Raw genomic sequence first — 14,716 nt, 5'->3', positions numbered from 1 at the left:
TGTTGTTGTGTTTTGTTTTTCAAGTCAGGCTTTCTCTGTGTAGTTCTGGCTGTCTTGCAACGCACTCTGTAGACCAGGCTAGCCTTGAACTCACAGAGATCCGGCTACCTCTGCCTCCTAAGTGCTGGGATTACAGGCATGTGCCATCACTGCCTGGTGGGTTAAGGTCATCTTTAGCATCCTTGTAGCATTCTCTATAGTTATCAGCAGAACATTAAACTTCTGCCCAGGTGACATTGGGTACAGGAACTCAGCCACTCTTGCAGCTCCCATCTCCAGTTCTTTTGATCCTGGCCAAGACAGCGGCCCTGGACACTCTCTTCCGGTCATAAGCCAGGCCCAGGGCAGCCATGCAGTCGATGAAGAATGTGGTGAAGTTGATGTGCCAGCGGTACTCACTGGCAGAGTAGTCGTAGGGGAAGGCGTGGTGGTAGTTGTGGAAGCCCTCGCCTGGAACAGAAGCATGGAGAGCAGTTAGGGGGCTCGGTGATTGCTGCCTCTGGCGCTTTGCACACCTCTTACCTAGAAGGTACCTTGAGAAATCTCAGAGAACTCTGCTGCTGTTAACTGAATAGATGATCCCATGTCCTTTACCCCGAGGAACTAAGTGACCTCAGAAGTATTTTAAATATATTGTGCGATCTCACTTACTGATGGCGTGTAGTGTGTTTTTTTTTTTTGGTGGGGGGGGGGAGTCTGTTTCTTTTTCTCTTGTGATAACTGGATGAGGGAAGATAATTTTGCTGGGAAAATATTCTCCTTGGAAAAGGCCAGAGCAAACATAAGTACTGAGCCAAGACGGCACCAGCTCTGTGTCTGTGTGCATGTGGCCTGGAGGGGAGAGGAGGCTCTGTATGCTTCTAGCAGAGGTAAGCAGGCTCATGCTTTCCATGCTACTGGTGTTTCCTGTTAAGTGTGGGAGGTTCCAACAGAAAAGGCCGAAGCAGCCAAAAGTCAAGGGAAGGAAGGCCAAGGACAGAGTTCCCTGGGCTCCAGGCAGTTCCCTGGAGCTGCTGTCTTCTTTGATCTGGGGTGAGGGAGGTACTAAGAATTCAGAACCATTCTGAAAATGCTTAGAGATTCCTTCTAACTGGATATTCCGGGAACTCTTAAGATGCGCATTCACTTTGAAAAAAAAAATCCACATCTTTAGATCCGGGATAGTTGTTGCGGCAGGTAAATGAAAACCTCACAGATTGTCAGCTGCTGGCAGGGCTTTCCTTTCACCAAGTCAGCATAAAGAACAACTACTAAGAGAGCTGGAAGCTGAGTATCTCCGGATAGATTAGGGGTGATTCAAAAAACAAGCAAGTGAGGGGATTTGGGACACGGAACTTCTAACCAGGGCTCCTGGCTGTTGTGCATTCATTCTATCTGCATGTGGAGTGGTTCACAGTGTAGACTAGGCAGCGGGTGGGGGAGCACCTGGCTGGGGCTACCAACAAAGGACTGTGATTTCTATATCGGAGGCACTGAGCGTTAGGTCTAAAACAGAATGGGGCAAGGGTTCCGTAGAACAACTGGGACGTCCAAAAAGAACTCTTCAGAGATCAACTTTCTCAGATAACTTGAGCATATGACAGTGAGGGAGGTCATTCAAGAAGCCAAAAACAAACAAACAAACAAACAAACAAAACAACCCCCAAAACCAGCATGGCAGGAAACAGCTGGAGAAGAACCAAGGGTGAGGTAAGCACACAAAGACAAAAGACCAGATAGGACGTGAGGTAGGGTGAAGAAAGGCTGGCAGCCACTCATTAAAGACGCTCACCTCATTTCCAGTGACAAAACAGAGCGCAGCTCAGGCCACATTATTCTATGAAAATCTAGTAACTGTCGAGTGAAAGTAATTTATTTCTGGAGGATCACAGTAAGAGGTAGAAAGTACCTGATTTAGAAAACTAGGGCAGAAAAGATGAAGATCTATTTAGAGCTGGAATTGAGGGAATGGAGTCGGAATTACTATGCACTTTGCATAGCATGATTAAATGCCGCACACTCAGCTTTACTGACTTTGCTACCAACCCTGCTGTTTAATTTATTCCTTTCCTAACCCAAGCAAGATCTGAGCCAACCACAGGAGACAGGGGAAGGACACTCTTACAAGGGCCTAATGTAGGCTGGGTGTAGTGGCTCACACCTTTAGTCCTGGCTCTTTGGAGATGGACACAAGTGAATCTCTGTGAGTTCAAGGCCAGTTAGGTCTAGATAGTAAATTCCAGGACAGCCAGGGTTACACATCGAGTCCCTGTTTAAAAGTGGCTTGATGCACACGGCACTTGAAGACCATTTTGGAACCTGATGTTCTTCACCATTTCGTTTATAGTAGGCATGTTGCCTGACTTTCATTCACTATATTCATATATAATACCTAGCTTGTTGTTGTTCTTTGTTTTTGAGACAGGGTCTCACTCACTATGTAGCCCTGGCTGGCCTGCAACTTGCTATGTAGACCAGACTGGCTTTGTACTCAGCTAATAAACCCTAGTTTTAGATAGAAGAATTAAGACACAAATTACATTAAAAACAAAGTTAGGAGCCATATGTAATGGCTCATACCTGCAATTCCAGCATTTTGGAGGCTGAGGCAGGGATACTGTTGCAACTTTGAGGCCAACCTGGGCTACAGAGTGGATTCCAGGCCAGTTTGGGTTACAGAGTAAAATGAATCTTCTTTCTTTCCTTTTTTTTTTTTTTTTTTTAAGCTGAGGATGGAACCCAGGGCCTTGTGCTTGCTAGGCAAGCACTCTACCACTGAGCTAAATCCCCAACCCGAAACAAATGAATCTTATCTGGTCTTTCAGATAGCAGAAAATCCTAACTAGTAGACCAATGGATGTGGTCATGCTATAGACAGTTGACTTACCCAGAGTTCCCACTGAAGTTAGCATATTCTCTCTGGCTGCAATGTTCTTGTCATAAGGGCGAAAGCCATAGAGGTGGGCGGCACTGTTCACCAGCCAGGTGGCATTGAGCACCAAGGCATATCTCAGTAAAGCGGCAACATAAAAGCTGTGTTGAAAAGTCTCTCCCCAGAAATACCAGGGCACCAGTGTGGGCAGGATGAAGCACATCAGCAGGATGCCGGGCTTGTAGTACCTATGTGGAGAGATCACACACTGAGTCTGTGGAGAGGTCACTCTTACACCTGCCTTAAGCATCCACTCCTACAGTGTACCTGTGATTTTCCTTCTACCACTCTGAGTGTGGGCGAGTGTGAGGACAGACACCATCAGAAGAGAAGGGGGTGGAAAATCTTTTGAACACATGGTCTCATATAAATTTTAAATGAGGCAATGTGGACACATATAATGACTTTCCTAGAGTCACAAAACTAGAAGCCAGAGTGTCCAGTTATAGAACCTCCTGTTTCCAGACAAGAAATCCATTATTCTTTCCCTCAGAGGAACAAAACTATGTTCTTCAGACAAATTGGGGTCAAATCACAGCCTCATCACCTCATCAGCCAAGTTCTGCTGTCTGGGATCTTGTCCATCTGCCTTTGAGTTCCTTTTGTTTGTTGGTTTTTCAAGACAAGTTTTCTCTGTGTAGCTTTGGCTGTCCTGGAACCCACTCTGTAGACCAAGCTGGCCTCAAACTCAGAGATCCTCCTGCCTCTGCCTCCCGAGTGCTGGGATTAACATTCTGCATATTCTGGGCTGGAGACATGACTCAGAGGTTAAGAGCACTGGCTGCTCTTCTAAAGGATCTGAATTCAATTCCCAGCAACTACATGGTGGTTCACAACCGTCTGTAATGAGATCTGGTGCCCTCTTCTGGACTGCAGGCATACATGCAGGCAGAACATTGTATACATAATAAATAAATAAATCTTTAACAACAAAAAAAATTCTGCATATTCTGTCTTGTATCATGATTATTTCATACTTGCCTTGTCTCTCCACCTCAATAGGCGTGAAATTCCTTGAGGAGAAAGGCTCAGCTATATTCACTTTTATGTCTATGCCTATCTAGTTAGATCAGTGATAGTTAGATCAATTTGCATTTAATTGTGTTCACGAAAATTGCTCAAAGTGCATGGAACTGCACCAAACAGTAAAGTATCTTTATGGTCTCTGAGCCATTAAAATGGGTCTTAAACATACAAACCCAGAAATCTCTCAGCTTTTATTTACACATTATGTAAGAGAAAAGGTGGAGTCTCTAAACCCCAGGTGCCCTGGACCCCATACCCCTCTGACTCACCTCCTCTGGAACATGATCAGCTTCTCAGCTTTGAGGTCAGACATGTCCAGTTTTCCACCCTTCTCTTTGACAGCCGGGTGTTTGCGCACGAGCAGCCAGCCCACGTGAGAGAAGAAAAAGCCACGTCGAGAATCGTGAGGGTCAGCGTGTGTTTCTGTGAACTTGTGGTGGGCGCGGTGATCTCGGGCCCATTCATACACATCATTCTGGAGGGACGGGAAAGAGGACCCCAGTACTGAGAAGAGATGCCCCCCTGGGGGAATGAATGCAAGGGCCGTAGGCGTCTCACAGAGTTCCAGGACTGTCTTCCAAGGAGGACTTGGGGAGCCCTCTTCTGCACACTTGCCCCTGAAGCTTATGTGGAAAAGCAACTTAGAGTCTCGGACTCAGGAAACAGCACTGCCACTTCCTGAGGTTGTGCAGGAGTAAGAAAGCAGGTTGGTCACAGCCCTCAGTTTCGTTAGCAAAGAACAGCAGCAGTTCTTCAGTCAAAGAATATTGGACAGGATCCTAATGGATGGCCTAATCCTTGAAGATGGGGAATAAGCAGCAGGTGGCCTTGAGCCTGGAGTGGTGGTCCGTGAACACAGATGGGGGAAGCTCTATCTTAGACTTCCACAATGACAGGTTACTCAACTAGTAACAAGACCAGCATGTAACTTAGGAGCTTGGACACCTAACCTAAGGACCTCTTGCATGGGACTCTTTCTAACCCTTTAATTATGCACAATAACATCACCCTCTTCCCTTTTGCCCACAGAGAGCAGGAGAGTTCAGGGTGTAAACTGCTAGGGCAGAGATGATTATACACATGGGCTGGGAACCTCCAATCTCACCATGCAAGAAAATGAATTTTGTTTCCTGGTTTCTCCTTATCCCACAATGAGCCTCACATTGATGCCCTCCTCCCAGATGACAAGATATTTGGTGCCAGTCGCTATAACCTAATACCAGCAAAAACTGCCTTCTCCAACTCCCTTCCTTCTGTGTTATGAACGTGTGCCTCAGACAGCCTCAGGAGCTGATGTAGCCAGCATGGCAGCCACAGGTGGCATCTAAATACACAGGTCTACGAGACTACTTATTAACCCAATTTCCTCATCTGAAATGAGGGATAATAACAGTACCCACCTCTTAAGACAATCTGAAGACTTAATGAGTGCATCTATGCCAAATGCTAGCACAGTGCCTGCAACAGACTCTCCCATTAGACATGCCTGCGTTTACTATCTGAAGCAACAGCCTTTGGGTCTGCACCACTTGATTTCCATTCCCATCATGGTGGGATCCTAAGACAGGCATCACAAGTGTACGTTTAACGTTTATTGATGGTCTAAAAAACCAGGGTCAGTGCCTAACTATGCAGGATGGCCTTTTAGACTGAAGGACCACATCTGTTACACTCTGTGAAAGCATAGGAACATGGTAAAAAATGACCCAGTAGTAACTAGAGACCCCTTCCTCCTGTCTCCCTACCCATGACTCAGAAGGACCTCCTGCTCTGTGGACCTCAGAACTAAGCACATATTTAGATGACCACAGAAGCCTGGGGGGGACAATGGCTGCCCTGTTGGCTCTCCTCAGGACACTGATTCCCTCTGGTCTGCCCTGGATCGTCAGTAGAAGTGACACACAGTGCTGAGCAGGACCAGACTCTTACCTGGAAAGCCATGGTGTTGGCTATGATGAGGAAGAGTCTCAGCGGCAGCCGTGCTTTATAGGTTCGGTGGCTCCACAGGCGATGAGCCCCTGCTGTGATGCTCAGGCCAGTAACTACATATGACACATACACTGCAGGAAAAGACAGTGGAGATCAGGAAAGTTCATCTGCTAAGAATGTTAGGACACCTTTCCGAAGCTCCATGGTGTCTTTGTAAGGCTTTGGGATGGGGATCTGTTTTCTCCTGAATCCTAGAGATATAAATAGAAGCGGCATCCTTTGACACTTAAAGCAATAGAAATGAGACATATCCACACCATGGATATATCGGCAAGACATTCATGACTTGTGCAGCTCTCTGACCAAAGGGAGAGCCGAACCTTTATCGATTTGCTCAAGAGGCAGCACGTGCACAGAGAGACCTATCATCTTTCCGAAGAACTTTAGGTGCACAAGCTGGTGTGGCTGCCTAAATAACCAAAGGACAGGTATAAGCAAGCACGTGCCAAGCTTTCAGCCAGTAACTAGCTGAAGGCCTATGAGTTTATTTGCCACTGTCCTATTGGGGTGTTTCTGTGTCGAGGATGCTTTGTTCTCTAAGGCTGAAAACATTCACTGCTTGAAGAGAATCCCATCCACTCACAGACAGTCCACCTGAAAATGGAGCTAAGCTGAGGAGGTCTAGGTACTGAGGAGGTAGGTCAGGGAATGGGGTTGTAGTCATTGTCCTGCAGGAGCATCATGCCAGGTCCTGGGTCCTTTGATCTTCGGCTAACTTTCTCTGAAGTGTTGAAGGCCATCAACTGTACCCACAGTGCTAAGGACCATAAACACGAGTGTTTATGAGCCAGATCAATCTGGGCACTGCCAAATTAGAGGAGATCCAAGTGGCAAGGGACACACATGCAATGCAGAGCTGGGACTCTGTAACAGTCAGTGCATGTCGTTACTGTAGTAGAAGAGTAGCTGTATCAGGGACAGGCAGCCCTGCATACAGTCACATTTGCACAGAGGCTCGAGCTTCACCAAGGATATTACTATTCTTATATTCACTGTATACCTTAAATGGGTCAGGTGCTCCGAACGTGACCTCACAGTTGAGGAAATGCATGGAGTAAGTGGTATGTTTTTCTAGTCCTACAAGACTGGTAAAAGTGGAACCATGGTTTGCAGCTAGGGTTTCTGACAACAGTCTTTTCTGGCTCCAGCTCTGGCATGTACTTGTGGACAACAGGAATACCAGCATTGTCCTACCCTACTGACCTCAAAGACCACAGCTCAAGAGGCATTGCATAATCCATGATGGAGAAGGGACACTGAGTGTAGCCATCTGTTCCTTTGATTGGTAGCACTAACATAAAAGCTGGGACCTTGGTTAAAAACAAAACAAAACAAACAAACAAGCAAAAACTATGTACAATACTCTAAGGGCCAGCTGGAAACAATGGCTCCTCAAAGACTACAGAACCTTAAGGTCTGAGATCCCACACATTGTGTAAATGGCCCTATGTTTTTTGGAAGCCAAAAATAAACAGATTACTAATGGAAAGATACCAAAAAGAGAGCAAACACAACCTTGGCTTTGGGGTGTCATTCCATTCCTGCATGAGCAACTGAGGTGAGGCCTGCCAAACAGACAGTTTGGTCAAGCTCAGAATTGAACTGAATGATGCCTACAAGGAGGGCCCAAGTGGAAGGGGAGTCCATAGTCTATAAGGGAACGCTACCCACATTCTGTGTCCATTATGCTGCAACTCAAGTTTGGGGTTCTCAGAAGACGAGTACAGACACCACCCAGCTGCCTCAGTGACCACGATCCTTGGCCTACAGGTAAACCACCCTGCTATATATGGGAGTGTGACACCATGTGATGAGAACAAGCTATTTCCAACCTGAAAGTGTGCTTTAGGCCACTGGGACAGGATCTTGAGGAAGGAAGTGTGCACAGTTGCATTTTCCTGAGGCATCTGGAAAATTTCCAAGATAAAGCTCCAGAGTCTAGATCTCACCACTTATAAGACCTATGAGGACTGGGCCAGATGCAGCTAACATCTGGTCAACTAGCCTCATTCTACCACTGCTCTTCAAGAAAGAGTGCCCAGAAAGAACCCACACCTGACGCTGCTCTAGACGACATCCCAGCATCTTCCTGAAGAGAATTTGCCCGAGCGGCAAGTGGTCTGCATCTACACAGGTCCTGCTCCCTCTTCCTGTTCAGGCTTCTGGGGTCACAAATGAAAACACCTGCAAAGCACATCTGTAGATGCCAGGAGCAGCACTACCATCAACTCCAGGCCCGAGAAGCCCCAAGGGCCTGAGCAAAGGCAGGCCAGGGACACACTGCTTTTCTCAGTACAGCATCCTGAAGATTGGGATAATCAAGGGTTATAATGTCTGCCAAAGAACTGTGTGTTGGAGACAGGGAAGACGTGTGAGATCATGCAGATTCCATAGTACTGGAAGAGATGAGATGAGCAGCAGGAGGCTGGATGGGGACTGGAACATGAAACACTTCTGCAATCTTATTTCATTCTACAAACATCCTGACCGGCATACCCCGCACCCTGGAGACCTACAAGGAGTAGGGGAGCCTACTGTACACTTGAATCGTATAGGAACCTGTTTCATCTTCCTCCCAGGCAAGCCAGTCAACAGCACTGGCCCAAGACAAGGGGAGCTGCTCACCGAAGAGCCAGGTGTAGACCTTGCAGGAGGGAGCCAGTGTGATCCCATACAGGGCCCCCAAGTGCAGCAGGGCCATGAGGATGATGTTTCTCCAGACGTACTCCAGCTTGGGTGGGGGCCCCTCCTCATCCTGGTAGCTGGGGTCATGTATGTCTTCCTTCATTTCAGGGCGGATGTCTTCTCCCCATTGTTGGAAAATCTTTTCTAATTTCTCCCCCTCATTCTCTAGCACCCCAGAAAGAGGCTTTGTGATGGTAGTGGTAGTTGTGGTGGTCATGTAAGAGCTGGAGATCTGTAAGAAGAGGGACTGGAAAGTCAGTAGGCAGCAAGGGAAACTGTTCTTCAGTGTAGGGCAGGGCAGGATGGAGTACAGGCACAGGCCGGGCCTCCGGGCCCAAGTTAAATAGGATTAGCTGGAAGAGAAGGCCTGTCAAACCATGAATACAACTGAGAACAGACTGCACAGTGAACATCATTTGCTCAAATCAACTTAGTCATGGAAACAGAAAGCAGAGGAAGTGGCTGTAATTACCTTATGCTTTATATGATTCAAGGAATCATTGTTGTTTGTTTTTTAGATGAAGCCTTGTATTAGCTGACCTGCATCTTAGAATCCCACCATCCCAGCCTCCTGAGTATTGGGGTTTCAGATGAGTGCCACTAGGTTCTGCACCCCTATTTTTCCTAATTTCCAGATCTGTCATAAAATAACTAAGTCTGGAGTGGTTGGGTATACCTGCATCTCTATACTATGGAGTCAGAAGCAGGATGACTGAGCTCACAGCCAGGGTTGATCTAATTGCGAGCTCCTGACCAACCTGAACTATGGAGTTAGATGTTGTTGCAGTGTTAACCCCACCCTCAAAACAACAACAAAACCCACCTTGGAAGATGAATAGCCATCCTTTCCATGAACAGTTAAAAATATTGTTAACAATGAGTTAATTAGGTGAATGCAAGTAAGAAAAAATTTATAAGTGAACTTGTAATCCTTTTGAATTATTTTAATACAAAAACCTCAAAGTTGTATTATATTAAACTCATTTGGTAAGAATTTGGCTATAAAGAGTAAAATTATGCTTCTGTGGCAGAATATTCCTTTACACTGTGTGAAGATGTGTGATTGGTTTAATAAAGAGCTGCATGGCCAATAGCCGGGCAGGAAGAGGGTGTGTGGGGGGTTTTCTGCGGACAGAGAGGACTCGGAGAGGAAGAAAGGTGGCGTCACCAGCCAGGCGCAGAGAAAGCAGCATGAGCAGGATGGAGAGAGGAGGTAACGAGCCACGTGACAGAACATAGATCAAAATAAATGAGTGAATTTAAGTTATAGAGCTAGTGGGACAAGCCTAAGCTAAGGCCAAGCTTTCATGATTAATGATAAGTCTCCGAGTCACTACCTGGGAGCTGGCGGGACAGAGAAAGTCTTGCTTCATGCTTCAGAGTGTTCTTGTCCTGAGATTGAAACCCTCATCTTTGATTTCTCCTTACAGGTCCCAAACATTTCCAGATGTGTCCATTCCAATGTAGTTCCACCCAATCACTAGGAATAAGAATTAACGGGGTCCTGAAGCCCCCAAGCTAAAGCTAGGTGACTCTGTCCTGGCTGATGTGTGGACCACACACAGTATTCAGTATTCACCAAAATATCTCACACATAAGCAGAGACATTCTAATTACACAGCAAAACAAAGAAGTGGCAAGTTGGTGTTGTTGACAGATGGTCTCAAAACTATCAGGACAAAACTCCTTACCACATGAAACTCTTACCTTTGGCTTTCTCCTTGCCATGCCTTCCTCTTTGACTTTACAAGATATTGCTGTACAACTAATTTTAGAATCAAATATTGCTGTCCCATCAAATTCAATTATTGCTATGGCCATTGGTCTATCCGATTTTAGGTGATTTGTTTCAGAGGGACCTCGGCTAAGCAGCATGTCAAGTCTTACTGGGAGCTTAGCCACTAGTTTACGAGCAGGTCCCATGTTTTTGGAGTCTATGTACACTGACAGGGAGTCACTGCTTAGAAAATCCCCTTCTCTTTTTGCAAGTATGCTGGCCCCCAGATGCCCAGAACTTACCAGAGCTGAATCCACAGGCTAGAATTGGGCACTTCCAGGACTGAGGCTGGATTTCTGCCTCAGAGTGTAGGGCTGTGTAGCAAGGCAGGTGCTGAACTTGGAACTGTGTTCTGTCGTGTATATATATACAGTGGCTGACCAGGCTCTGCCTCACTGTGTGGGCTGTTGCCCAGAGCTGTGGATTTAAAGGCACCGGGTGGCTAAGTCCTTTATTTCCTCATACGCCTTTGTCCCCTGCCAAAAGGGGCAAGGTGTGCAGAGGTAGCTGGCCTATGTAGCCCCAGGCAGAGATGAGGTTTGAAGAATAGAGGGAACAAAAAATCCAGGCACTGGCCAAATCCGAGCAGGATGACGTTACACACATCCATGTGATCTTAACATAATATTACCCCAAATCCTATCCCTGTCTTTTCCCATGAGAAGATGTTAAATGGGGCTGAAGAGATGGCTCAATGATTGTGAGCATTGGCTGCTCTTCCAGAGGTGCCAGATTCAATTTTCAACACCCACATGGTAGCACATGAGCATTTGTAACTCCAGTTGCAGAGGACTCTACACCCTCTTCTAGCCTCTGAGGGCATTAGGCACTCAAGTGGTGCACAGACATACAAATCGGCAAAACACCCATACACATAAATAATTTTTCAAAAGTTAATAATACATTTGTTACTTCTGACCTCCTCATTGGTCGAAGACTGCTTGATGTTACCTTAACCTCCGTCACGGGCTCAGCTCCATCTTCTGTCCTCTTTCTACCCACCTCTTTTCCTCCTTGCCTTTTTCCCTCCTTGTCTTCTTCCACTAGCCACTGGGCCTCTCCTGTGGGCATGGGAACACTTGAGATTTCATTCTGGAAAACGGTATCTAGTTCAGCAATACAAGCCCTGAGAAACCCAGACACATGGCGAATGGTTGGGCACTGGGGACATTACACGGGAGAGAATGGGAAAGCCATGATGGCAATGGCCACCCACAACACTACCCAGCCACCTAGTCTTCCAGGAACTCGAGAGGGAAGACATGGCAATGAGTTTTGAACCAAGGGCTCCATTGTAGCCCTTGTCTGTAGAGGAGAGCTCCTGGCTCAGGGAAGAATTACGGCACCGGTCTTCCCAACTCTGAATGCTATCCTGACTCTGCAGCACTATATCCACACACACACTCTGAGCTGTGTGCATGCACACCCGGTACTTAGTTAATGGGCAGGCTCTGCAGGGTAAAGACTCTGCCAGGAATCAATGGGCATTGGTTGACCCTGGGTCCACTACCTATGTCTGTGCCCTCAGAACATACTGGGACTGTTTGTTTGGTTTTTTGAGACAGGGTTTCTCTGTGTAGCTCTGGCTGTCCTGGAACTCGCTCTGCATAACAGGCTGGCCTCAAACTCAGAGATCCACCTCACACCTGCTTCCTGAGTGTTGGGATTAAAGGCGTGCGCCGCCACTCCCGGGTCATACTGGGACTTTTGAGAGATTCTTGGTAGCCTCTGTAAATTTTGAAGTGTTTGTGTAAAAGGGATAGGAAGCACAGAAAGGCGTTTATACCCAGCAGAGGGTGAAGGAGTAGGTAGGCTAGGGATTAAAAATAGAGAGCAGAGCCGGGCGGTGGTGGCGCACGCCTTTAATCCCAGCACTCGGGAGGCAGAGGCAGGTGGATCTCTGAGTTCCAGGCCAGCCTGGTCTACAAAGCAAGTTCCAGGAAAGGCGCAAAGCTACACAGAGAAACCCTGTCTCGAAAAAACCAAAGAAGAGAGAGCAGATATTGAATGATCTCTCTGAGATTCATTCTGTTGAAGCCTCACTCTCTGAGGTGGCTAATCCATGCTTCCGTTTTAAAGTGTCAAGTGGAGTTATCAAATAGCTTGGCCACGGCCAGTCATACCGGCCAGTTTACGGTAGAAGGAGGAGTTGAGAAATGTGAGGCTGATGCCCAAGCTCCTGAAGCCCAACCCTAATGCCCTATGCCTCCACAGCCCGGGAGAAGCGCTTCCCGGGCACCTCTGCCTAGCCTCCAGCATGGGTGGCCACTTCGCGGTGCAAACTGCAGGGGCGGCGCCCCGGGATGGGAGCGGGTGCCGGCCGAGCCGCAGCGCGGCTGCTGATTGGCTGCGCGGAGTCAGGCGCTGTGGGCCGAGTGAACGCGAGTAACCCCGGGGGCGGTGCTGACCGAGAGTAACCCCGGGAGGGGCCGCACGCCGCTCCCTTTGTCTCGGTCGGCGTTAGGCTGGGGATCGGCTGGCCTGCCTGGGCAGCGACGACAGGGCGTGGGAGCGGGGCGGGGCTCTGTGTGCCCGAGCCAGCACCCGCCACCAGCAAGGCCGAAGCGTTAGAGCACAGCTGCTTCCTTCTGCCCCGGGCCCCAGCTTTGCAGGAGTTAAGTGGGGTTCTGTGTGAGGCCGAGCGGAGGTCTCTAGGAAAGAAGTTTATGGAGATCCACGAGTAGATGTGGCGAGTGTGACTTAGTGACTCTGGAGGATCTTTTGTAAACAGCCTTAAACAGGAAACGGCTAGGCGACTTCTCCTAGCCTGTACGTCGTGGGTAAGGAGTCTGGAGACCCGTCCTGGGACAGTTTTGATAATGCAGAGTCCAAGTCAGGAGTGCGCTTAAACACTGCTCGTGGGGGTGGAAATCGTTGGTAACCCGAGATGGGTTGGAGAATTACCGCAGGAGCACACAGCTCCCACTGTGTTACACACCCCAGGCAGTTGGAAGCAAGCACTCCAGTAACTGTGCACTCTGTTCATAGTGGTGTCACCAGGCACACGGGGCCAAAAAACTTGCCACCTCAGTTTTCTCCTTGTGATTAATTTTAATTGTCAGCTAGACTGGACTGAAACTCACCGAAGGGTATACTTCTTGACTGTGTCTGAATGCGCTGACTGAGGAGGGGGAGAGCTACCCTGAGTTGGGGTAGCATCTTGGCACACGCTGAATTAAAAACAAAAAGAGGTCGCAGGCAGCTGGGCAGGAGCGTTTCCTGACTACTGACACAATATCACCTGATGCTCCTGCTGGTGGAGCTGGGCACCTCCCTGAAATGCCTTCCCACGGGAGCCTAAAGGAAAGCGTCGGTCTGTAAGTTGCCTTTGTCCGGTATTTTATTAACGGCCAGGAGAAAACAAAACAAAACAACAACAACAAGAAGAAAAAACCGGATACACCCGTGTTTCCACGAATTAGGAAATAGACTTGGGAAAGGAAAATGAACCTATTTACAGTTTGACCAAAAGTCTGGGGATCTGCTTCCCACTGTGGCTGTACATCTTCAGTCTGCAGAAAACGAAGAGATGGAAGCTAGAATGTATGCAAATTTAGCTGTGAAATAAGTTAACTGGGGGAAGGAGACGGCTCCCCAGGATAAAAAAAACAACTGTTCCGGGGAGGTGGCTCAGTGGATAAAGTCCTTGCCAGACAGGCTTGAGGTCCTAACTTCAAATCCCGGAACCCAGGGAAAGCCAGATGTGGTAGTTAGTGCACATCTGTAACCACAGGGCTCTTATAGTGAGATGGGGGGTGGGGACGGACAGATGAATGTCCAGGAGTTCCCAGGCCAGCTAGTCTGGCTTAGACCACACTGAGGAAATGGATAAAGAGATTGTTCTAGTCACACACAATGGAATGCTATTGAAAAATAAAAGGAATCAACTGCTGATGTGCTATGCCGTCAACAGATGCGTAAATCATGCCGAAAGAAGAAAGCCAGATTCTATTTCTGTGAAAAAAATAGTAAACCAAGAGAAAAAGAGAAATTGGTTGTTGTCGGGGGTGGGGACTGGGATTGGGAGGTGAGAGAGGAGAATAAGGGTTGAGGTGGTGTCGTGTCTCTTCAGAGTGAGGGAAATGTTTTGAAACTAAGGTGTGTTGGCTCTACAACAGTGTGAGTGTACAAAATACCATAGAATTGTTTGCTTTAATATTTCTCATTTTTACTTTGTTTTTATTTTTTAAGGTTTATTTATTTATTTAATGTATATGAGTGCTCTATCTGCATGTACAACCTTATGCCAGAGAGGGCATCAGATCCTGCTATATATGGCTATGAGCCACCATGTGGATGCTGAAACTTGAACTCAGGACCTCTGGAAG

At 47.5% G+C, this 14,716-nt stretch overlaps 1 protein-coding gene across 1 annotated transcript; it reads right to left on the bottom strand.

Moving 5' to 3' along the window:
* Nucleotides 1-250: 250 nt before the first annotated feature.
* On the bottom strand, nucleotides 251-13,893 carry LOC118578332 (stearoyl-CoA desaturase 2-like). The gene is made up of 9 exons (XM_036179193.1): nucleotides 13,847-13,893; nucleotides 13,472-13,558; nucleotides 12,639-13,039; nucleotides 11,340-11,449; nucleotides 8,552-8,843; nucleotides 5,867-5,997; nucleotides 4,207-4,412; nucleotides 2,867-3,099; nucleotides 251-450 (listed from the first exon to the last, which is right to left on the bottom strand). The coding sequence occupies exons 1-9, from the start codon at nucleotides 13,891-13,893 to the stop codon at nucleotides 251-253; spliced, it is 1,707 nt and encodes a 568-aa protein (XP_036035086.1).
* Between the last annotated feature and the right edge of the window lie 823 nt (nucleotides 13,894-14,716).

Source organism: Onychomys torridus, chromosome 1, assembly GCF_903995425.1.
Source record: "Onychomys torridus chromosome 1, mOncTor1.1, whole genome shotgun sequence".
Taxonomy (NCBI): Eukaryota; Metazoa; Chordata; class Mammalia; order Rodentia; family Cricetidae; genus Onychomys; species Onychomys torridus.
Note: the sequence above shows the minus strand (reverse complement) of the source record. Positions and strands in the feature narration are given on the sequence as shown.